General features: G+C 41.3%; 2 protein-coding genes across 5 annotated transcripts in view; one reads left to right on the top strand and one right to left on the bottom strand.

The window, feature by feature from the left end:
- LOC119480694 (sodium/hydrogen exchanger 9-like) overlaps positions 1-15,205 on the top strand; it is a 76,548-nt gene extending 61,343 nt beyond the window's left edge. For 3 of the 4 annotated variants that reach the window (XM_037757208.1, XM_037757205.1, XM_037757207.1), the window contains 4 exons: positions 3,504-3,549; positions 5,672-5,727; positions 13,663-13,768; positions 13,847-15,205. In XM_037757208.1, coding sequence (XP_037613136.1) covers positions 3,504-3,549; positions 5,672-5,727; positions 13,663-13,768; positions 13,847-14,017 — 379 coding nt within the window. In that variant the 3' untranslated portion in view covers positions 14,018-15,205. Of the gene's footprint in view, positions 1-3,503; positions 3,550-5,671; positions 5,728-13,662; positions 13,769-13,846 lie in introns of those variants that run through there. The other variant, XR_005204987.1, reaches the window with a different exon arrangement.
- Positions 15,206-17,386: 2,181 nt separating this feature from the next.
- On the bottom strand, positions 17,387-20,143 carry chst2b (carbohydrate (N-acetylglucosamine-6-O) sulfotransferase 2b). Its single transcript, XM_037757308.1, has one exon. The coding sequence runs from the start codon at positions 19,583-19,585 to the stop codon at positions 18,188-18,190; it is 1,398 nt and encodes a 465-aa protein (XP_037613236.1). The 5' UTR covers positions 19,586-20,143; the 3' UTR covers positions 17,387-18,187.
- Positions 20,144-23,548: the final 3,405 nt, after the last annotated feature.

The raw sequence follows: 23,548 nt of genomic DNA, 5'->3' as shown, positions 1-23,548 counted from the left end.
CTTTGTCATCCTGGAACGCGTTCAGAGATATTTTAGTCTCAGTGGAGCTCACAAGGAGATTGTATCAGCACACAAAGAGCCCACTAACAGAGAAGGAAGCATAGACTTTGGTTCTGGAGGCTGCAGATGACTCGTAGGATAGCAGCCACAACTCAATCTTACAATGTTGCCAGATTGTGGAAGATTGAGTTACCCTATTGTGCATTTCTTTTCCAATCGGGTTTTATTGCAGGGGTGTGATTTCCCTGCAGAATGGGGAACTCCGCCTCATTTTGGAGGACCGTATACTCCTGTAGAGGCTCATTTCAGAAGTATCTGTGACTCAGCTCTTGTCTAGGACCTGATTTCCTCTAATAGATATAATTTATGCAAAGTTTACAGACTTTCCTCTTCCATTGCACTTTCTTTCCTCTCCCAGTGTGTGCCTCTGGCTGTCCACTTTCACTCATTTGCAGATTTATATCTGTGAACTCACGGTCACACAGTTAGTTTGGACTTAATTTGTCTTTATTGAGTGTCAGTGTGTTGTGGATGAGGGACACAGAGGTCACATCAATCTAAAAACTGTGAAAGCAGGCTGGCTGACAGCAAAATATTCTTCCCCGAGACATAAAACAGACCCACTCACAAACACCCCCGTTCTTTGTTATCTCTTTGTTCCTATCTTGCGTCGGTGTTGAGAAAGACCGCCACTCTTTTCCATTCTCCTTTATGTCTTTTTCTCTGTCTCTCTCTGGCTGTCTCGTCCTGTCTCCACTAGTCACTCACAAAGTCACCATCTCACTATTTCTCCCTCTCTCACACGTTCACCAGCAGCACCAACTCATTCTGTCACTCTCATGTCACTGCAGACTATCTCACTCACCATCACACTCAGGAAACTGGAACTCCATCTCTTATTTTTTGCTCTCCTCCCCCTGTTCTTGTGTTCCTTTTCTGGCTCTTTCCCTCACACCTTATCTGCCCTTTCCTCTTTCCATCAGCGTAGCTCAGTGACAGAGCCTGTCTGTCGCAATGGAATGCATCCCACCGGCTGAAGGCGATGCGTCATGTGCAGTGCAGGCCCTTTGAGCTTGTCACGACCTGCCCCATTCAAGAGGTTTTTCCATAACACTTTGCACCAAAACAACTTGCTCCAGTGTCGAACCCAGAAGGACCTTGCATAATAAAGACAGCACCTTCTTTTCCTTCATCCCCGTGCAATTTCAGCACAATTTCAATCTTTCTCCTGTTCTGACAAGAAGAATAGATCAAGTCCTCATACAGCGGTTCATATGATATCTCAGTAAACATTGTAAACATGAGTTTATGGTCTCAATCGCTAGTTTCAAGTCTTCTTCAATACAGCATGATGTTCATTTAGTAAATTATGGTCCCATTTAGAGTCAAATAGACCATAAAGCAGGGGATGCTTCAGGGCGTGACTACCTTGTGATTGACAGGTCGCAGCGCGGCGTTGTCCGGTCTGGAAGTTGTTCGTGTTTTCGTCTTACAACTTTAACCCTTTCACAGTGTGTTTTCAGTTCATGAAAGTTAATTGCAACATTTTGTTCTCCTAAAAATGTCTTATTCAACATTCGGTTGTACTAAGCTCCACCCTCTCCTGTTACTGTTATCTGGTTGCAAAATAATCAAGATGGTGACAGCCAAAATCCATAACTCGAGGCTTCAAATTGGCAGTCCACAAACCAATGGGTGATTACGTACACTTCTTATATGGAGTCTTTGCTCTTTATACTACGTCACCTGTCCTGGTTCAGGATTACATGGGTTATATATAGAATTATACTGCATTACTTTTCATATAAGTATGAACATGGTATGCGAACAGCCTGGATAGATGCATGTGGTGGGCAGAAAATAAAGAGGATAGCAGGGAGCTGGTGGTAGGAGGAGACAAAGAAACAGAATTAAGAGGAGGTAGGAGGTGATAAAGACAGGAAAAGAGTGATCTGAGGGAGTGAAATGGATGTTGAGGAGAGAGAGTTGGATAAAAGCGGAGGACAATGAGACGTTTGAAAGCGGAGAGCGGACAGAAAAGATTTAGAAAAACCGGAACAGAAAAAATCTTAGGCAAAGAAGAGAAAGAAAGAGACAAAGATGGATGTGGTGAAGATAACGAAGGGTGTAGGGAGGAAGCTCAAGGAAACAAAAACAGAGGAAGAGACAGGAGCTGGGTGAAGTAAATAGAGGAAGAGACAGGGACAGATGGTGAAAAACAAACTAAGAGAAATGGCTCAGTGATGGATGGTTTGGTGGGATAGACCACAGCCAGGATCAAAATCTAATTAATTACAAAAATATCCAGGATGTTTTCTTGAGTTTTCGCAGCACAGGACTTCTCAGAAGCGCAAAAATAGCATCCATTCATACCTTAGACAAAAACAAAGACTAAACAGACATGTGAGAACCAATAACAAGATGATCAGAGAGGGAGAAATAAAAAAAAAAAAACACAGTAAAGACGAACGCCGGAGATTGATTGTGTAGGGAAGGCAGCCAAGACAAAAATCTGCACGACCTAAAGTAGATCTCTGATGAGAATCTCCTCTCTGTTGTGCTATTGCAGGAGCCTTTCAGTGAAAGGCTTTGGCGTCAGCACATTGAAACTGCACAGTGATAGTGGTAGGCTATCTCCAAATGTCCTGAGCCGTGCAGCAGTAATGCTAGGCTATTAGAGTTAACTGCTGACCTGGAGGAACTAACATCGACAGCCATCTCGCGCTCGGCATCCCTCTAAGCTCTGTGGGAAATTTTAAACCTTCAGTGTAACTGAATGGAGTTTTTTTTTTTGGGGCTACTGTTTAACTTTAATGATAGATTTAGGGTGTCAAGCTGAATTATCATCACGTGATGAAAATTAAAAAGTTATCATCACCCTTGATTTCAGATTCAGGGTAAAAAATGGTGTGCGGCAGTGTGGGTGTTCAGTACATGTGTATGTAACGGGTGGACCTCTGCGTTTGTGTTATTATAACAACCAGAAAACACATTTAGATTAGATGCAGAGAATGCATGCGCACACTGAGATAACACCCTTGTTTCCTAATGAAGCAGCTCACTAAGCCGTCACTGGCCGATGCTGAGTCACTTTATTTCAATTCAGAGCGAGCGAGCAGCCGGTCGGCCTCTCCTCTCTGCCCGGTTGCTCGAGCACGCCCGCAGCAAAGTGGGGTTCGCACCTAGACTGGCTAATAATCGCAGACACGCAGCATATCAAGCATAATTGCAACGTCGTTTTGTCATTTATCAAAGGTTTACCAAGCTGACATTTTCTTGGTGCGACGTGTAAGACGAGGCTGATTTTGATGAGACTGTCTGAAAGGTCATGTTCTAAGTGAGACGGGTCCCACGCTGACTTTCACTTTCATTGCGGAGTCACATGCAGCGCTAGACTGACTTTTAAACAGGTGTAACTTCACATATAATGGTGAAGAAAATTGTCTCTTTGTCATTTTATTGTGCTGAGTCAGGGTTTGACTGTGTTTGTTTTCATTTTCTAGAGTGGGGGTGGATGCAGATGAAAATCCTGAGGACTTTTCTTTTGAGGTAAAAACACTTTATTGTCACTATTCAGTGTGCTTTATTTATTGCTGCAGTCTTTCTCCTTTCTGGCACTGACATGTAGAGCTGCAAAGAGTAATCGATCAGTTGTCAACTATTAGATTAGTCGGCAACAAATTCTCTGATTCCAGCTTCTTAAATGTGAATATGTTCTGGTTTCTTTACTCCTCTATGACAGTAAACTGAATATCTTTGAGTTGTGGACAAAACAAGACATTTGAGGACGTCATCTTGGGCTTTGGGAAAAACAAATTAACATTTTTCAGCATTTTATGACATTTTTTAGACCAAACAACTAATCAATTAATCAAGAAAATAATCACAAGATTAATCAACAATGAATTGACATTGACATGAATTTTAATCTGCAGTGCCACAATCTTTTTCTGCAAGTTACTCTTTAAATAATGTCAGTGCCATGCTTTATCAGCCTCCCTCTACAGAAATGCATAAACATTATGATGTGCAGTAAATCTCCGGTCAACAATGTAAAACGTATTTGTATTTTTTTAAGTATAGGTTATAAAACATGATTTGTGTATACACCAGACAGCAGAGCATCAATCTGTCTTGCTTTCTCCTGATTTTAGTCTTACAAAAAAAGCCATAATACCCAAGAGAACACTGTTTACTATCATTGTTTGTGGTTTGCTGCCTCCATTTAGCTGCACTTCGTAGCTATTTCTCATCAATCCCACTTAGGATCCTGAGCATTAGTGCTGCCGTATATTGATGTATTACAAACAATAGGTGTTTTTGTGTGCTTTAAAACAAACAGTAGTCCTAATGGTCTACCCTAGAGATTCATATGATTACATTTTCCATGAAAAGACTCTTCCAGTAAACATTAAACTTGTAAAATGTGGAGCTAATTTCCAGAATATGTAGAGAAAAAGGACAGATGCCAGAAGGAAACAGCTCTCCGGGCTTAAAACGATGCCATAATCACTGATAAAAAAAAATCATCTTTATGATGATATCTTTATAGACAGCCAAAAAAATATAATTAAAAAGCAGCGTCATTTGCTTTCCAGATGACTTTAGCAGATGAAAGCCCAACAGCTTTTATTATTCACTCATTCACAATACTTGAAATAAGTGAAACAAAGTGATTCTACAGACAGTATGTATGCAGTATCTTGTGCAGTAAGCTGTGATTTCTGCTTAGTTGCCAACATTACAGCTCTCCCGACTGGAGGGAACCGAGAAAGTGAGAGAGGAGCGATCACATTCAAAGACAATGAAACTTCATTTAGTTAAGAGCTATTTTTAATTACCACTAAAGTGCTGCAGGGCTCTACTGCATCACGTGTTTGACTACTGGTACAGGGAGGTTTTTTTTGCACACACTGTGCATTACAGGGAGCAATATGCAGCATTTCTACACATACTGTACATAGCAAGGATTTACAGTACATCCTGTCTTCCTCTTCCACTGACACATAATGTGCGTCTACCCTTTAATCTTGGTTCTGTTATTTATTTTAACACCGCATGACATTAAAGCGAAGAAGAGCTTCAAGAGGAGGAAATGCACTTTTTTGCTTCCTGCTAAATGACAGTCTGTAGCACATCCTTGCCAGCACTCCTGAGTGTGCCTTTTTGTTGTGCAGACACGTCCACCCACCCACACACTCACCCCTACCACCTTACCTTCACTGCTTCCCAGCAGCTCTCCATCCCCTCCCTTTCATCTTCTTATTTGACCTGACTGTTATCTGCACGCTGTGAGTGGGACGCAGTCTGGCCAGCTCCCTGGCATTATGAGGCCAGAGGGGCAGACAGAATAGGCAGCATGGCGGGTAAGGCTGGATGAGGTGAGGCCGAGCTCCAGGGCTCTTTCTTATGGAAATGGTTAGAGCGAGAGTCCACACAGGGACAGCTAGGGGCATTCGATCTCTAGGGACTTTGCCGTTTTCGAGAACAAGATTTTCCTATATAGTCACAGCACCCGAGGTCCCACTTTTAAAAGCTTAGGTCATTGGATATGGCCCCGCTGACCATCCAGTGGTGCAGGTTTTCAGCCTATCCATCAGGCAGCGTATATAGCCACCCAAGAGGGTCTTTGTGTGTCAATGAGTAACAGTGGTTCTCTCATGGTCTACAGGTTGCTACAGGGAGGCCAGACACAACACGGGGCCTGTGGCACCGTCTGGACTACAAGTATCCTTTCACTGCTTTCTTCTCTGAAGCACTCTCACATCTGCTCGCACTCACAATGCTTAATGCACTAGTCTGTGGAGGAGTATTATACAGTGAGTACAAGGGAAAATAGCAGAGTGCTTCATTTCAGGGAATGTGAAGAAAGACCATTATGTCGGCAGAACAAACAGGAAGTTCATGACCTGCTTCAGGTGGGTGGTCTATGTATATTAAAGGTGCTCTATACGATTTCCAGAGCATTAATTAATTAGCAGCAAACAACTGTTAGCACTGTTCGCACCGTTAGCTGCGAGTCACTGGCCAATGCTCCCAATCTTATATTTAGCACCTTTAAAGGACCAGTGTGTAGGATTTGGTGGCATCTAGTGGTGTGGTTGCAGATTGCAACCAACTGAGTACCCCTCCGTTCACTCCTCCCCTTTCAAGACTGCAGTAACGTGACCCGCTGAGTGCAAAACTGTGGTAACGCCATTCCCCTCGCTCAGAGGCCATCCTTACCATAAAAACATTACTTTAGGAGCAACGGAAGTCGGACGGCAACTGGCGGTACCACAGTTTTGCACTCTGCGACTCACGTTACCGCAGTTTCACAAGCATGCCGGAGAACTACGGTGGCCTTCAGGTAACGTAAAAATGCAAAAGGCTCTCAGTTGAGCCACTGTTTGGTTTGTCCGTTCTAGACTACTGTTCAATCATGACCGATTCCGTGAAGAGGACCCGCACCCTATGTAGATATAAAGCGCTCATTCTAAGCTAACGATTATTGTATTTTGTTTGTTTAATCCGTAAAAAAAAGAATTGCGTTAACAACAAGTTGAGGTTTTACAGGGGGTAAAACCACAACCTGATTTTGTAGCTTTGGATAGAGCCAGGCTGGCTGTTTCCCCTGTTACAGTATCAGTCTGTTTGTAATTGACTTGCTGTTGACTACATGTGAACAGGATTCCTGTAAGCACAGAATGTAGTTAAATCATTTGTCAGTAAGAAAACAGTCCTGTCCTGTGCAGTGGAATTTCATTAATTTTAAGCTAATCTAATTCTACCACGTAATGGCCTCATGACCTGGCCTGGTGCTCGGTCGGAGCACATCATTTTATTTTATGGACTCTATCTCCACTGCAGAACAATGAGATGCGGGTTTGCTAATGCATTCATTTAGAGTATTCATGTAATGCATGAGTGTTTTAATATTTCATATTATATGATTTGTTTTGGAGAAGTGCATTTAAAGTGAATAACAGTTAGGGGACATTCATGATTGGACTGTTGGTAAATCATTAACCGGTGCAGGAGAACAGGTTTAGTATTGTATTAGGCAAAATGGAGCTCTGTTTACGGAATAAACTCCCTTCTCTGTGACGACAGGACACTCTTGAGTCAACCGGTTTTCCTAATACTTAAACTCTCCTCGTCTTAGTTGTAACTGTTTACAACAAACTGTCTAATAGTGTGAGAAACAAGCAGCATACTTCATGACTAACATGATTCATGTTATGGCTGTCATAATAACAGCTAATTCTCTGACATAATAACAGTATGACACCCTTAATTAGGTGGAGCAGGTAATAGCATCTGTATTTACGGTATCTTTGAACTCCCTTGATGTTTTTGCATTTTGTGGTGTTGCAAGATGAATAAAAATGAATTATTTTAATTGTATATTGATAGCATACACACAATACAATAAAATGACTGTCAAAACATGTTATAAATATATGAAGAGATGAAAAAAATAGATCTCAGTTTTCAACCCAAGTATTTAGTTTTGCAACGTATCCTCATACAACAATTTGTATGATATCTTACAAAAAGTTATTCCTTATTTTTCGTGCGTTTTCCTACAAATGTCCAGCAACAAGTGACGCATGTGTCAATTTCTGCTCGAGTCTTTTCAAAATAAACTTCCGTCTTCACAAGAAACAACTTGGTTATATTTAGGCAACAAAAGTACTTAGTTATATTTAGGCAACAAAACTACTTAGTTAGGTTTAGGCAACAAAAGTACTTAGTTAGGTTTAGGCAACTAAAGTACTTAGGTTTAGCAACAAAAGTACTTAGTTATATTTAGGCAACAAAACTACTTAGTTAGGTTTAGGCAACAAAAGTACTTAGTTATATTTAGGCAACAAAACTACTTAGTTAGGTTTAGGCAACAAAAATATTTAGGTTTAGCAACAAAAGTACTTAGTTATACTTAGGCAACAAAAGTACTTAGTTAGGTGTAGGCAACAAAAGTACTTAGTTAGGTTTAGGCAACAACAGTACTTAGTTAGGTTTAGGCAACAAACGTACTTAGTTAGGTGTAGGCAACAACAGTACTTAGTTAGGTTTAGGCAACAAAACTACTTAGTTTAGTTGAGGCAACAAAACTACTTTGTTAGGATTAGGCAACAAAAATACTTAGTTAGGTTGAGGCAACAAAGGTACTTAGTTAGGTTGAGGCAACAAAAGTACTTAGTTAGGTTTAGGCAACAACAGTATTTAGGTTTAGCAACAAAAGTACTTAGTTATACTTAGGCAACAAAAGTACTTAGTTAGGTTTAGGCAACAACAGTATTTAGGTTTAGCAACAAAAGTACTTAGTTATACTTAGGCAACAAAAGTACTTAGTTAGGTTGAGGCAACAAAACTACTTAGTTAGTTTGAGGCAACAAAACTACTTAATTAGTTTGAGGCAACAAAACTACTTAGTTAGGTTTAGGCAACAACAGTACTTAGTTAGGTTTAGGCAACAAAACTACTTAGTTAGGTGGCTTTAAAATAACTCCGGAAGTAGCGTAACTTAAGTACAGAAGTTACAAATAAATCAACGTTGACTTCTGGTTTCTGACAGGGTAGAAGCACCGGTCTCCTGGGTTTTTTCGATCCACCCCAACCTCCTCCCTACGTTTGTCGCTCTTTTCTACTTCCTGGTTCATGATTACGTGGATTGCATATGAGTTGATTTCATGGGATATACCATAGCATTACTTATGCATTACTTTTGGTAGGTATAGCTACAAACTGTATGAGAACAGCCTGAGTTTGTCAAGAAAAACTTTGGCATCGATTACAGCCTCAGGTTTTCCTGGTCATGTCTGTATTCACACGGCCCCACTAGATTTAGAGATTTTTTTCACATTGTTCTTTGCATGTCAACTCAAACTTAATCAACAGGGAACATCTGTGAACACTATACCTTTAAGTAATTTGAAGATATTCAAAAGGATGTTTTAATAAATTGTTCCTTCGCTCTAATGTCTTAAATTGTGAAACGCCTCTTCATTGTTCCTTCGTGCTCTCACAAGTCTCCATGTCCCTGCTGCTGAAAAGCCTCATCACAACATGATACTGCTGCCACCACCATCACTCACAGGATGGTGTTAGATGAGAGATAAACTCTGCCAAACATTGAGCTTCACACATTACAACTGAATAAGCTCATCATGGAGAATCATTGCAAAGGTGTTAATATTTTTGCTTTATATGTTTCTTTACTCTGCTTTACTACTTTATTTGTTAAAAGTGTTAGTGGCAAAGTTCCTGATCAAACCCATTTTCGAGTCTCGCTGTTGAACCACAAAATGCAAAAAAGGTGAATGTGGTTGGATAAGTTGTGAAATCCCCATAAAGCATAGAACTAGCTATGATTTAATGTCCTTCCTGAAGCCTTTATTTTGCATTTCATAGTGTGTTGTTAGTCTTTCTTCTGAGCTGACATTGACAACATTGATTCAAATGCTACTTTCCTCAGAACCGACTGCTAGTTGTCACAATTACTGGCTAAAAGCAATAAAGAAACTCTCACTCTTTGCAGAAATTAATTAAAGGTTCAATACAGTTTTGAACCGGTGAAGGTGTTTTTCACTCAATATTTGATGGAATTTCAAAATGACGGTAATGCGACATTGAATTAGTGTATACACCGTTTCTGACAATACACACTGAACAGCAGTCTAGACAGGATTGAAAAAGCATATCTCGTAAGATGTGAGAAGCAGATTCTACTTGACATTTGACATTTTTGCTTATTCGCTAAGAGTTAGATGAGAAGTGTACATGAGTGTATAAGGCCACAGCCAACAGCCGGCTACCATAGCTTAGTATAAAGGCTGAAAACAGCTAGGCTGAATCTGTATAAAGGTAACAAAATCCGCCTACCGGCACCTCCAAAGCTCACCAATTAACATCTTATATCTTGTTTGTTTAATCCGTTCAAAAAATGTGTATAATACATCGTAATACATATATATTGTTTTCCTTTGGACAGAGCCAGGCTAGCTCTCCAGTGTCTACTGAGACAGCCAGAGAGTTGATAACTGGGTCTGAAAAGTGAAGCCAATGAGGAAGTGCCCTAAACCTGCATTCTTTCTAATAGCCAGCAGGGGGCGACGCCTCTGGTTGCAAAAAGAAGTCTGATTGTATAGAAGTCTATGAGAAAATGAGCCTACTTCTCACTTGATTTATTACCTCAGTAAACATTGTAAACATGAGTCTATGGTCTCAATCTCTAGTTTCAAGTCTTCTTCAATACAGCATGATGTTCATTTAGTAAATTATGTTCCCATTTAGAGTCAAATAGACCATAAAGCAGGGGATGCTTTAGGGCGTGGCTACCTTGTGATTGACAGATCGCTACCACGGCGTTGTCCAGTCTGGGAGTTGTTTGTGGTTTCGTCTTACAACTTTAACTCTTTCACAGTGTGTTTTCAGTTCATAAAAGTTAATTACAACATTTTGGTCACCTAAAAATGTCCTATTTAGCGTTCAGTTGTACATATGCTGTAGTGCTTGTGTTGTGTTTGTTGTGAACGTGCTTTAACAACATCACAGCTGCTAGTTCCATTTCCATTCAGTTGATTTGTGCTTGAAAGAAGTCTTTGCGAGCATGCGGTAGTAGTTTACTTTTCCTATCGCTTTTAACAGGGACCTTAAAATGTCATAAATTAGATAAATTAGATTTTCAGGAATATTTCTCCGACAGGATTCTCTAGTTTTTAATTTAAATTGACTTCCGATTTGCAATGAATCGCACAAAAAAACAAGGTTGCGACGGTCAAAATTCTGCATTCAAGGTTTCAAAACCGTAGTCGACAAACCAATGGGTGACGTCACGGTGACTACGTCCACTTCTATGGCTAGCACACACACACACACACATAATACGACACACTGCAAACATTCCACTTATGACAACTTCATTTACCCACTCCTTGCTTGCAACACAACATTGCAGTCTGTGTAACCATAGTCACTACATACCCACACCGTTTGGCTTTAGTTTAAAGTCTACATAGTTGTTTTTTTGAATCAGTATATGCATATAAATGTGTGAGAGAGAGAGAGAGGGGATGAGAGAAGCCGTGAGCAGCCAGGATGAAAGGCACAAACCTGGCCAATGTTTCCTATTGATGGAAAAAGAAAATCGTATTATAGAGATGCTTTGATGTGGACCAGGTGAGAGGAGCCTCAGCCCGGATCCCGCTGCCAGGTAATTGAGCTTCAGCTTGGCTTGCTGGTGTCTCAATCATAAAGGCGCACTGCTGCTTCCTTAAACGTTTCCCTGTCAGCCTGGCTTTAAGGCTCATTAGGACAAACATTTTACTCTTAAGCAGGGATTTTGACGGACATCAAAGCCTGTTTGATCTTCCCTGCTGAAGTGGTTTGCCGACTGTGGTTTCAGAGATGGCAACCGCTGTTTTTGTTTTGACTCTGGCGTCCCAGAGGCCACCCGGTGTGGCTGCATTATACGGCTCGGTCGCTGGATGAATCTGTGGCGTGACTCGGGAGTTAAATCACTCCGTGTTACCTATATTTATGGTATTATATAATATGCCACAGTAGCAAGGCATAAACAATGCTGTAGAAGAAAGTAACATTTAGAGGGGGGTGGCACCGACTGTAAATTTTGTATTGTGTGTGAGAGACAAGTATTCATTATGCAGTATGATCCCTTTCAGAGGGCTCTTGCATTGCATTTTATTGCTGTAGCTGGTCAGAGTGAAGCTAATTTTACTGTATTTACTTTAAACTGTACAGTAGTTGAGTACTCAGTGACTTTCCTCCACTGATGAGAGGTCAGGAAGAGGTGACGTCTGGGACATGTAGGGAGGGAATGGTGCTTCCTGCGATGATGGCTGAGGCAGCAGTTGGGCTTCTACCCCCACACAGCTACTCAGCACCTTTCCCCACTCACACACACACACAACCTGACACCATTGTGGAGCAGAAAGCAGCTCTAGCAGTTATAATTACCATCGCTGTCTAGTGTTATGCCAGCGTGGTACAGGAGGACGCCGTGCCGACAAGGAGACAAGTCACTCCTGCAGGTCCTCAGGAAGTCATTATTCCCTCCTTTTCTGCCTCTTCATCCTTCATCCCCTGTCCTCGTTTGTCTCTCTGTCCCTCATTTGAGACATTTATAAATAAATCCTGTTAGCTGGCAGAATAGGTCCCATAATTCCCACCTCTTGCATATTGCTGATAACAGCACCAGAATATAAAAATTGGTGCCAAATAACATATTAGATAATTTTCCTCTGCTCTTTGTTTTTTTGTGCTTATGCCAGGGGGGATTGTGTACTTCTGTGTCGCCTCTAAGTACCACATTATTCATCATAGGCTCTGAGGTACAAAGGTTGTTTTTGTACAGAAATTACAGCATTGGTGAAATATTGTTTTGTCTTTTTTCCGAGGCGCAAGGAGAGCAAAGTATGAACACCTGCGGAAGGGCAATTATTATCAGAACTATTTGTTACAGCTTAAAGCTAGTGTGTGCTGTCATTTTTAAGGGTCTGTAATGGAGAGGATACAGACTCAGGTGTATCACAAGATGTCACCAAGCTACTGTATGCAGAAATCTGGCCTGAAAAGAGGTGTTAGAGGGAGTATAATGTCATGTTATTATCAAGTGACTACCTGCCTTCGCAACCCACAACACCTCCATAGGACTTTACCATTACATCTAAAAACAGCCCTTTCTACTTCTGCTCTCAACACTGATCAGAAATATGCTTGTCTGCACTACCTTAAAGGGATAGTTTACATTGCTTTACGTCTGTGCGGTAACTCCTGTCTGCTTCTCCAAGCTGTGGCCGTGCTGAATGTCATCTACACTGACTATGGATAAGTACCTCATACAACCCCACTTCAAAAAAAAAACGAACCATCCCTTTAAGGAGATGGATACAACACGGATTTGCTTTAATTTCCCTAATGTAGATCTTGTAGCATTGTATTGCAATGTTGAAAGCATTTGAATTATACATTTGCATTGCAGGAATTTATTTACATGTCAATAATGAAAGTTTTACTAGAGCAGGCCTGTGTACTTCATACAACCCCACTTCAAAACACCTGAACTATCCCTTTAAATACACCAGTTCTTGCCTCAGGTTTCAATCAAGTGCAAGACGCATTTTGCATTGAAGCCTTCTTTCTATGAGTGAATTATTTTTATCTTTATCGAGCTCCTTGCATTTCTGCTCTTGTAAACCCTCCTGGAAAGTCTTTCTTTGTTGCATATTTTGTTGTGGGCTTTTCTTTCTTAAGACAACTACCCAGCAGAAAAGAATGACTCACTTTAACCGATGATTTCTAACATAGTCACTGTCCTGATTCGCCCTCCCACATCTGTTGCTAAACAATAAAACATCTCCCCCAAACTTCTTTGGTCCCACCCCTGATTAACATACTTAGCTAATATAATACAACTAAGATGTCACACCTTAATGTCATGAACCTTTATGAACTCTCTAAAATACATCAGTAAAACACTTTAACATCTTCTTTTCACATGTCACTAAATGTGCCCCCTGTGAGATGTGCTTTGAAGCTGCTAAAATTATCACTTGGTGGCCTGAGGCCAGATTTGGAAACACACAAACCATTTCCTCTCCTGTTTACTGTCAGTGGCACTTTAACACCTTTGCCTCCATGCCCTTAACAAGGTCACAGATATCTAAAGCCGGTGTTGACACATTGTGGCCCTCCCCTCTCCGACTCACTGCCACAGTGGTGTGGGCTATTTGGCAGACTCTTCAGCAGCCCCCGTGTCCAGGAGGTAAGTGTGTCACTACATACAGTACTGTAAATATCTTCAGAGTATAGAAAGAAATTAAAGTCACTACTTGCCATTCAGGACGAAGAGCAGCTGTGTGAGATTGAGCCGGATGACTTCACCTTCGATTTGGAGGAAACAGAGAACCAGCTCGGATCTATAGGAGGCCACTCCGGATCCGTGCACCAGGAAGACCTGCTGGAGGGAGACCTGGGACTTGGCACTGCTCCCGCTCTCGCCAGGGAGGCCTGAAGCTTCAGGAGTCACCTCCAACCCCAGCTTATCAGCCCATGCTGCCCTGAGGCTAAGGCCCTGCCTCCCACAGTGAACGGGGTCACTGGCCAGGGCATCTGAAAGGAGCCGACCGGGAGTCAGCGCTACAATGGCTCCCAAAAGGTCACGCACTCCCCTTGTGCTGACGTGCATGCAAAGACACACTCGCAGAGGGAGGAATTGCAAAAGGCCATTGCTCTTTCTGTTGCTTTGATTTTTCTCAGCTTGTTTTGCTCCAGTTTCAAGGAATTTAATAGCTGAAATAGAAGATTAATCCTCTCTAATTTATGTTTAACACAACCGACAGGAAGCACAAATTGACCTGTGCGTGCTCAGTTTACTTTTCACCCAGCAAGCAAAATTATAATTCAACAGCTCTGGTGAAAATACAACATGTTACGTCAAACATTAATTGCCAGTGGAGCAGCTTCATGCCACTCAGTTACATAAGGTCTTGGTTTCAAGCTTGAGGCAGAATTGCTCGTGGGTATCTGCTGTGATTGAAAGCTACGGTATTTCCCGTAATCAGCTGAAATGGTATTTTTGTGCCAACTTTGCTCTGCTGCTCCCCGACTCCTTATTAAAATTTTATTGCACTGTTTTCTGCTACAATCCTTTTAACTGATTCAAAATTTATTCCACTGAATTTATTACCCCCCTAACTCCCCACCCATCTCCCTCCACGACTTGCTTATCATTCTGCGGCTTGCCTAGAATACTTCCAAATGCTTAAGTATATTAACAGCATTTGGCAAAGAGACTATTAGCATGTGAGGTTTCCTCTGACTTCTTTATAGATTGCACTTTGCTTGCCTTCCGAGTGCATCATTATAAATCTCTGGGCCCCCGTTCCCCTTGTGTGAAGCAGGGTGCTGTGAGCTGCACACATCCAATCTGTGAAGGTTAGGCTTTGTGAATATGCAGACTGTTTCTCTCATATTAATAAAGCCATTGTCCTTGAAGTGAGGGCTTTCCATTTTATGTAGTGGATGCATGGGTGCATCAATGGAACGCTCCTCTGTTTCAGTCCTCAGCGGCTGCAAAGAAATGCAATGCATTCTCCTTTGTTTGCGCTGATGTTTGAATTCAGTTTGGTAGCAACATAGCATCATGAGTCCTCAGATAGAGGCTCAACCTTTAGTTCCATCCTTAAAGGAACAGTTCCCCCCCCTAAAAAATGCACTTCAACATATTTTTTTTGTCTAATTACATGTACAATTGTACTAGTTTTGGCGTGATTTGCTGAGATTTGGAGCTATCACCTGTACAATAGGTCATCCCAACATCATGCATTTGGTCGGTGATGCTCAAATTATCAAAACATTCCACTTCAATGGCAATAGAGTGCTGCAGGGATGATGTATTTTTGTAGGCCAACAAGGAAGTTAGCATCACACTGGTTCCCTCAACAAAAAGACAATGGGACTTTTTTCATTGGGTTTTGGATTATTGCAGAAAATAAGCTCTTTGGCAAACAAACATTTTACACATTTTGTCCAGCAAGATAATCTCCACAAATAAACACCTTTTATATGATGGGAAGGAACCAGAAGTGATGAAATGCTAACTCATGTCTGAGTTTTAGGACTCATTCCTGCAGCACTCTATGTCTCTTTCCACATATGACAGTTCTGGTGAACAAAAAGCCGTATTTTCAATGTTTTCATTGAGCACTACTCATTGAAGTACGCCCACGAGCTACAGCATCTGTGTCAGTGCAGGAGGAATAGCAACTTTTCTGTGTGACCTTGGTGAGGAAGGAAAGACGCTGCTTGTTTAGCTTTTCAAGTGTAATTTTTTGGGCTTCTTGAGCATAATGATCCAAATGTTACTGAGCTGTTTTACCGGAGTGAGATCACATCTCTTAACCTCAGCAAATCACATCAGAATCTGGACGGAGTTAAGTGGAAATTCAGCGTTGTTGTGGTTTTCATGAAGTGCCTTCAACTCTGTATTCAAGTCATTTAATGTTAGTGTATTTCCCTTTTTGAGCCATTTCTCTGAGATCTTTAAGGTTGTGTTGTCACAAAGTTGGAATCTACAGTGACTATAATAATTACTTCTACCAACTAATGAATACAGTATTTCTGACTATTATGAATAACATTTTTATGACACATACTTAAAGGCACCCTGTGGAGTTTTTGACCACTAATAACATTATCAAGTATTGTTTTAGCCCGGGTCCCTGTTTGTTCTCGTGCCCAAGGATGCACATGTATTGGGATGATGGGAAACACATTTCTGCAAATGGCTTCACACTATATTACTGATTAGCCTGTCTCCTAAAAATTACATTCCCATACAACTTTTGTCATTAATTATTTTTGTCTTTGACTTATTACAAATCCGTGGATGGCCACAGCCAGTGACACAGTACAACGAGAGACGAACAGAGAAAGTGACGTAATATATCGAGCGACTGTATAAGTAATGTTGCTGCGTTTTTGATATTTTCAATTTATAACCACGTGTTTAAAACAGCGACCATAATCCGGGAGTAAATACATTTCCCTCAAAACATAATTGAGAATACAGTTTAGCTGTATGGCAACGTAATTTTGTGGGAGACAGGGTTGGCTCTACATGCGGCGTTAAACCACCAAGAAACACATTAATGCTCCGGCAAAGGCAGGGAAGATGAAGACTGCCAGAAAGTATACATTAATGTAAACAATGTAAGTTTCATACTTTTGAGAAAAAAATGCTTTGCAATTGTTTTATACGGAGGCAAATGCATTCAACACGTTAACTTAGACATCAAGGATACACACTAGGGATGCAAAACCAAACCGTTTCAATCATTATTTTGGAGTTCAAACACATTGAAAATGGTTATGTTTTTCTTCTCCCTAATGTGCTTTATAAACCGAACCAAAACCGTGAACCAAAAACCGCAATACAAACCGAACCGTGGGCCTGTTGAACCGTTGCACCACTAATAAACACAATGTGTTTTGGTGAGAAACGCTGAATGTAAACAGAAACTTTGTTTACAAGAAATCTCCACGGGGAACCTTTAAGTTATGTTGCAAATAGCAACAAATGTGTGACATTACTTCAGCACAATGGTTCTCAAATGGTGCATAATGCATCTCATCTCATAAATATAAAGAACAAAATTATTACAAAAACCTGTATGTAATTAAAAAAATACACATTAATAGCATATAGTTGTTTTGTTATTACAGTATTGATTAAATCCAGTGGCTCATTGTGTTGGATTTTATTTTAATTTTGAATCTTGCCTCATGCACCAGACTTTGAGAACCACTGGTCTCAGTGTATGTTTTGTATTTTTACATGTGCTGTACAGCAGTGCGGGTTGTTCAACACAGATGCGTAAACTGTCTTGTTAACTGTGAACTTTACTCAATGCAATATTCCCAGATCATGTGTTTTTTATAAGAGCAAGCAATTGTAAACATTTGAAAATGGTAGAACAGACTGCTTACACCGACACTGAGAGAGACTCTCCAGCTCCAGAGCCATGACATTGTCCACAGTGCATGATATCATCCTACGAGGATTTGGTGACAAAGATCAAAACATCCTCTTGGTTTTTTTAAATCTAGAAAAAGCACTACTGCTGTTCAGATGTCACCTAGTCATCACACCTCTACCTATGGCACATCAACAAACCAATTTATTGATTGTCTCTGACTTCAACCAGATCTTACAAATGAACATTATGTTCTTTTTTTTTTAATCAGTTGTTTGTTTTTTTCTGTCATCAACTATTTTCACTTTTACAGACAGTATGGAGACTGAAAAAACAGATTTTTTGTAAGGATTTGAACATTCAAAAATAACCCCAAAATATCCACTTTGAAGTGTCATCATAACAAGATACATGAATTATACAGTTGTTGTTGTTTTTTTCATTGTTGCAGCTTCACTAATTGTGTCATCGTTCATAGGCCTCTGCATTGTCAAACACATCCAATATTCCAGTATAAAAGAAGTGGTCCCTTCAAATGCACCACTGCAATTCAACCGAGAGAAATGTGATACATTCCAAATGTGGCCAGCGGAGCTCCTCCAACACTGATTTAAAGTAAAGCTTTAATTCCACAATAAGAGGAAACGGCACTCGATGCAAAAATGAACATTAAATTAAAAGGTCTTTGGTGACAAGTACGTTTTTTTTCACAGTTTGGAGTGTGTCAGTAGTGATTTGCTCAAGTCCTTGGCCTCCCCGGCTGTTCTGACTCTCTCGTACCCCAGAACAGACATGGCGTGGTGACAGTAGTCCTCCACTTGTTTGATCTGTTGAATGCTGAGCACTGTTCTCCATGCACTAGCAGCTTGTGTGGCATTCCTGGACGAGACTATGAATGGCTTAGAGGAGGAGCTGGAGCCGCTGGTCATGTTCAGCGCAAACGACTCAATGTCGTGGTTGCTGGTGAGGTTGGTGAAGCGGTAGATGTTCCGCAAGGTCTTGACCGGGTTCTCGACCAGGTCCTCGTACCGCACGGCCATGTACTTCCCCTTCAGCCAGCTGGGCGGGTTTAAGGCAGTCCTCAACGTCCTGGAGGTGCGGTCGCAGATCACCTCCATGGCTCCTATGGAGTGGTAGTCCGCGCCGTCCTTCTTGTTGGCCTTGTGGCCAGGATCCACAAAAGGTATCCGGCGAAGTTTCGGATCCCTGCTGCGGACCACCTGTAAATTCTCCCTTATCAAACCGTGCCTGGACTTGATCCTGGAGTTTGCCACCGCCCGTGGGTCTCTGACCAGGTGTATCACCTTCAAATCCAAAGACGGATCCTCCATGAGCGGGGCCAGCACGTTAACGTCCAAAATGCGTACCCCTTTAATGACTATGGTGCTATATTTGAGGCACTCCTCCTCCAACAGTCTAAGGCTTTGAGGGGGGCACTTTTTACACACCTTATCATCCACCATCCCCACCACCTCCTTCCTGTAGGCTGAGCAGAGGGGGTAGGAGCACACCACTTTGTTGAGGGTGGCCCCAAATAGTCCCAGGGAGGTGAAATTCTTGCCCCCGGGGCTGTTGTAAAGTTGGAAAACGGACAGGTCGCAGCGGTACAAGGAGCTAAGCATGTCCCTGGCTGCCCCTTGCAAAGACACCGCATCGCCCGGGTACAGTTTCTGCCAGATGTGCCACATCGGCTCGTACAAGAAGAACACTTCAGGGTTTTGGTTAAAGAGCTCCCCGAAAAAGGAGGAGCCCGACCTCCAGGTGGTCAGAACATACACAAGCTGTCTCTTTTTGGCCAGAGAGGGCCTGTAGAGGAAGCGAATATCAGACCTGCTCTGATAAGTGGTGCTCCTCATCTGATGGTTGCACTGCTGAGGCTCCTTAGTCCATTTGTAATTGGCCAAGTTGAGCATAGTGAGGACCAGCAGTAAGAAGTAGGCCATGAATAACACAATCCTCTTCCTGCGGAGGACTTTCATCACGATCCCAGGCTGAGCTATTATCTTGGTATGATTCCTGTAGGTTTTAAGCTTCCTCCCAAAGCCAGCATCCTTCTCCCAAGGCGCTGTCAACTTCAGTGGTTGATGGTATTGTTTGCCTCTCATCTGTGCCCTCTGGAGAGTGGCTCTCACCACTGGACAACGCTCCTTACATCGACTGCTCTGCAGGATGTATACAAGCTATACTGGGACTTGATGCCCAGCTGAATAGCAGCTTATTAGGTAATATACTCACCAGCAGATTCCAAATCCACAACGCGATATCCTCGTTTTCACTGCAGTGCGCAATCATAGGGATGGATGAGAGGTTGTGCGCTTAAGTTGCAGTGATTCCGTGGGTGGTTGAAAACAAAAAGGAAGGATCCTTCTTCATCACTGGAACAGACGCCCTGTTTGTCCATGTTTCAGCCAGAGGCATCCCTGCGCACTTCTCATCTGATGCATCCTTGTGAATGCAGCCTGGTAAGATGCAGGCTGCAGACAATAACGCGCGTCACGACTTCGCGCACATCATTGCGCATCTGGGCATAACAGAGCCAGCAGGCAGTATCCACAGTGAGAACAACGTTTTTTTTGGTGAAAGAAAGCGTCCTTCCCTCCTCCTCCTCCTCCTCTGTTCTTCCTGCTCCTCTCTCTGCTCGTCCAACTAATACAAACTGGACCGATTCAATCAGAATACAAGGAGGAAAAGACCCGCCCACAGAGGGATCCTATTGGCTGCGTCGTGCGTCAGCGAGCTGCGCCATTGGACCTCCTGAGCGTCTGTCTCGTTTTCAGTGCTCGTTTCTGGCTCCCACAGATCGCAGCAATGGTAGAGACTGTGTGTGGGGGGAAATGATGCTGTTGTCATGTTTCTAGAGAGGCCTACCTCACTCACTCTCTGCATCCTTGTATCCATGCTCCACCCTTCCTTGTAAGACATGCAGCAGCTGCACATTATATACAAAGTGCTGTGCAGGATTTTCATGGTTGCTTTGCTAAAAAAAAACTCACCCATCCCCATTGTCTTTTTTTTTTTTTTTAATCTCTTTTTAAGTTGTTATTCTATTAAGAGTCCTGTCTTTACATTCCTATTATGTATGTTTCTCTTTATAGTGCATGAGGTGCAGAGAAGAATCAATATTTTAAATTAAATGTATTTGGGTTTTTTTCCCCACTACAGCCTCAAGAGGGTAGCCCTGATCCATAAGAAAAAACAGCTCCCTACGCTTAAAGGAAAAATCCTATTATTAATTAAAAGTATACCACAAACACATCGCAGCAAATATGTTCCTCTTAGAGTAAACCACGGGGATATCGTTTAAGATGAAAGATAAAAAGAAATAATTGAAAATAATGTACAACAGTACAATTTTTTTTTGTCATATGTTGTATTTTCATTATGTTGTTACTCTGTACACACGACATCTATTGGACGTCTATCCGTCCTGGAAGAGGGATCCCTCCTCTGTTGTTCTCCCTGATGTTTCTTCCATTTGTTTTTCCCTGTTAAAGGTTCCTTATCTGATGAGAGGGTCGTACTGTAAAGGACAGAGGGTGTTGTATCCTGTACAGATTGTGAAGCCCCCTGAAACAAATTTGTGTTTTGTGATATTGGGCCATACAAATAAAATTGACTTAAGTTGACTAGGTTTAAAGGAATATTTCTATCTTTTTGCAGTCAAGCGACATTGAGTGACACTTCCTCTCAAGTGGAGTCAGCTGAGCTGTGACATCTGACAGCTGTTCCCCAGGAACTGACACGTCCTGGGAAGCTGTAAGGCCGTGTGTGTGTTTGAACAGAGGAAACCACATGCTCTGCAGATTGAAAATCATCTTTCCTAAGAGGCTTGCCAGTTTGGGATTACAGCCCTGCTGCACAACTGAATGGCACAAAAGATGTGAGTGAAAGGGGGCCGGGGTCGGGCCCTTTGACCCCTGATGAGAGATCTATCGGCCAGTATGTAATATCCAGAATGGGATTCAGTGATTTTATGGTAATGTTGCGGTGATTATATTGTGACTTTAGTGTACTTGTTTTATACATCTTGTAATCTTCTTTTACTATTTATCTATAATACGTCTGTTTGCATATGGTCATTTAAAACAATATAGCCTTGTTTCTCTAAGAAGACATCTGCTACAGATCAAGTAAAGCTGTGTGTGCTTCCTGAAAAGAGCTTAGATATTGGTTGGATTATTGGACTATGCTGTGAATAATTACTCTTTCATGCTCTGTTAAGTGTGCAGTGATCCTTCTACCCCGAATGTATTTTGTAGTACTCATCCAGCACATAGAAGGAAACCTTTGTGCAGACTGCCCTCTGCTGGAGCGTTATGTTTCCAATCAGATTCAGATTTTCTCTCTTTGCCGTAAAGATGACTAACAAAACAGCACATTCTTTTACATTAACAAAGCATTTATACATAATTTATGATCAATTGTGTCAACATTTAGGCCTGTTGAACAACTGATAGAAATGTTAAGTGGGCAGTGGGAAGTAATCAAGATAAATCACTTATAGGGAGAATGTTGAATAGCAGTTTCTGGCTTTACTTGAGCTTATAAAAAAAGTCACAAATGTCATTTTGATAGTCCTGTATTTTCATATTTATTCAGAAAAACTGTTAATCATTCAGACTTTATATCTGGCACACTTTAGAAAGAGCAGGTTTTGTGTCTATCTCCCTGTCTTCCTCCGTTTGAGATTACCTATTCCTGTATCTAGCACCAAATAACAGTCTGTACGACCCTCCTACATGGTACATAATGTTCTTTATTTCCTCTCTAATTTAGTTCTGTCTGATTAACAAAGGGCCGTTCTGGGGATGCTGTATTGTTGGATAATAAAGTGCAGCTACAGGAGCGGATAGGGAGAAGCTTGTTTTAAAATGCTCATTTAATTTAACAGGTCCTCCATGAATTTTAATTACTAGGGGCCACGTCTGACTGCACTATATTTTTTAGCTTTTTCTCTGAGCTCTTAGACGAGATTTATAATATTCTGTGTGGGATTTTTCAGGTGGATGAGAACTCATGAATAGTAAGAGGACACCTCATTACCACGGAGAGCAACAGAGTGAGTAAATAATTAAAATACTATAGCACAGAATATTAGTAGTATGTATTCTAATACATTGCACATCTTTCTCTCTCTCAGTTCATGTTGTTTTAAGACAGATTTATAAGGAAATTTTTATTTTTATTCCCACATTCAATTGCACGTTGCCTGAGCAGCTGTTTGATTCAAACAATTCCTCATTATGCCCTTTTCAGAGCTGCCATTTTGTCATTGCCGGTAAACACGTGTAATTAATACCTGGGCTGCATCCCAAGTCTCTTAAATTGCATCCACATTTCCTCACTTTCGTTTCCAAGCATCCCTCCCACCAGGGATGTATGGAGAGACACAAGGAAACGACACAAGTGAAGGGAAACATGGATGCAATTTAAGAGACTTAGGATGCAGCCCTGGTGTTGTGCATGCTGGCTCACTGGAATGATAATGACACTAAATACAATGAGATTATTATTAATTCTATCATTTACACCTGTGTTTACCCTGCTATGACATGTCAAAATGGGTGCTGAAAACATTTTATTTCCTTAATTTTGACGATATTGCTTCATTGCCTCCCAATGTGTAAGGTACAGTATGGTTTGACTCCCAGCGTTGTATTAAAAATGTTTTTTTTTAATCTATTACACAATTTTATTCCCATTTTATAAAAAGACCTCTGACATTTTTTTCTCAATAATCTTTTTTACCGGGAATATGTTTTTACTCAAATGTAAAATATTGTGAACTGTGCAGTTACCAGTTGCAAATTGACTATCTTTATTATCAGTTTCTGTATTTTTCTGTCATTATTTAGGCTACATCAAGGTATCAAGGTATACCGTGGTATGAGAGTTATCATACCGTGTACATTTGCTGATCTACGGTACTGAAAAAGAGTTAAAGATACAGAAAGGAGCTGTCTGGCTGTGTTGTCATGCACCTACAGAATGCTAATTGTTAATAATCATGGCACATTATTTTAAAAGCTCACAGCTGATGTTATTTTTCATTTAGTAGTTAATTGCAT

This window comes from Sebastes umbrosus, chromosome 21, assembly GCF_015220745.1.
Source record: "Sebastes umbrosus isolate fSebUmb1 chromosome 21, fSebUmb1.pri, whole genome shotgun sequence".
NCBI classification, from domain to species: Eukaryota; Metazoa; Chordata; class Actinopteri; order Perciformes; family Sebastidae; genus Sebastes; species Sebastes umbrosus.
This window is presented reverse-complemented; position numbering and strand designations above follow the sequence as displayed.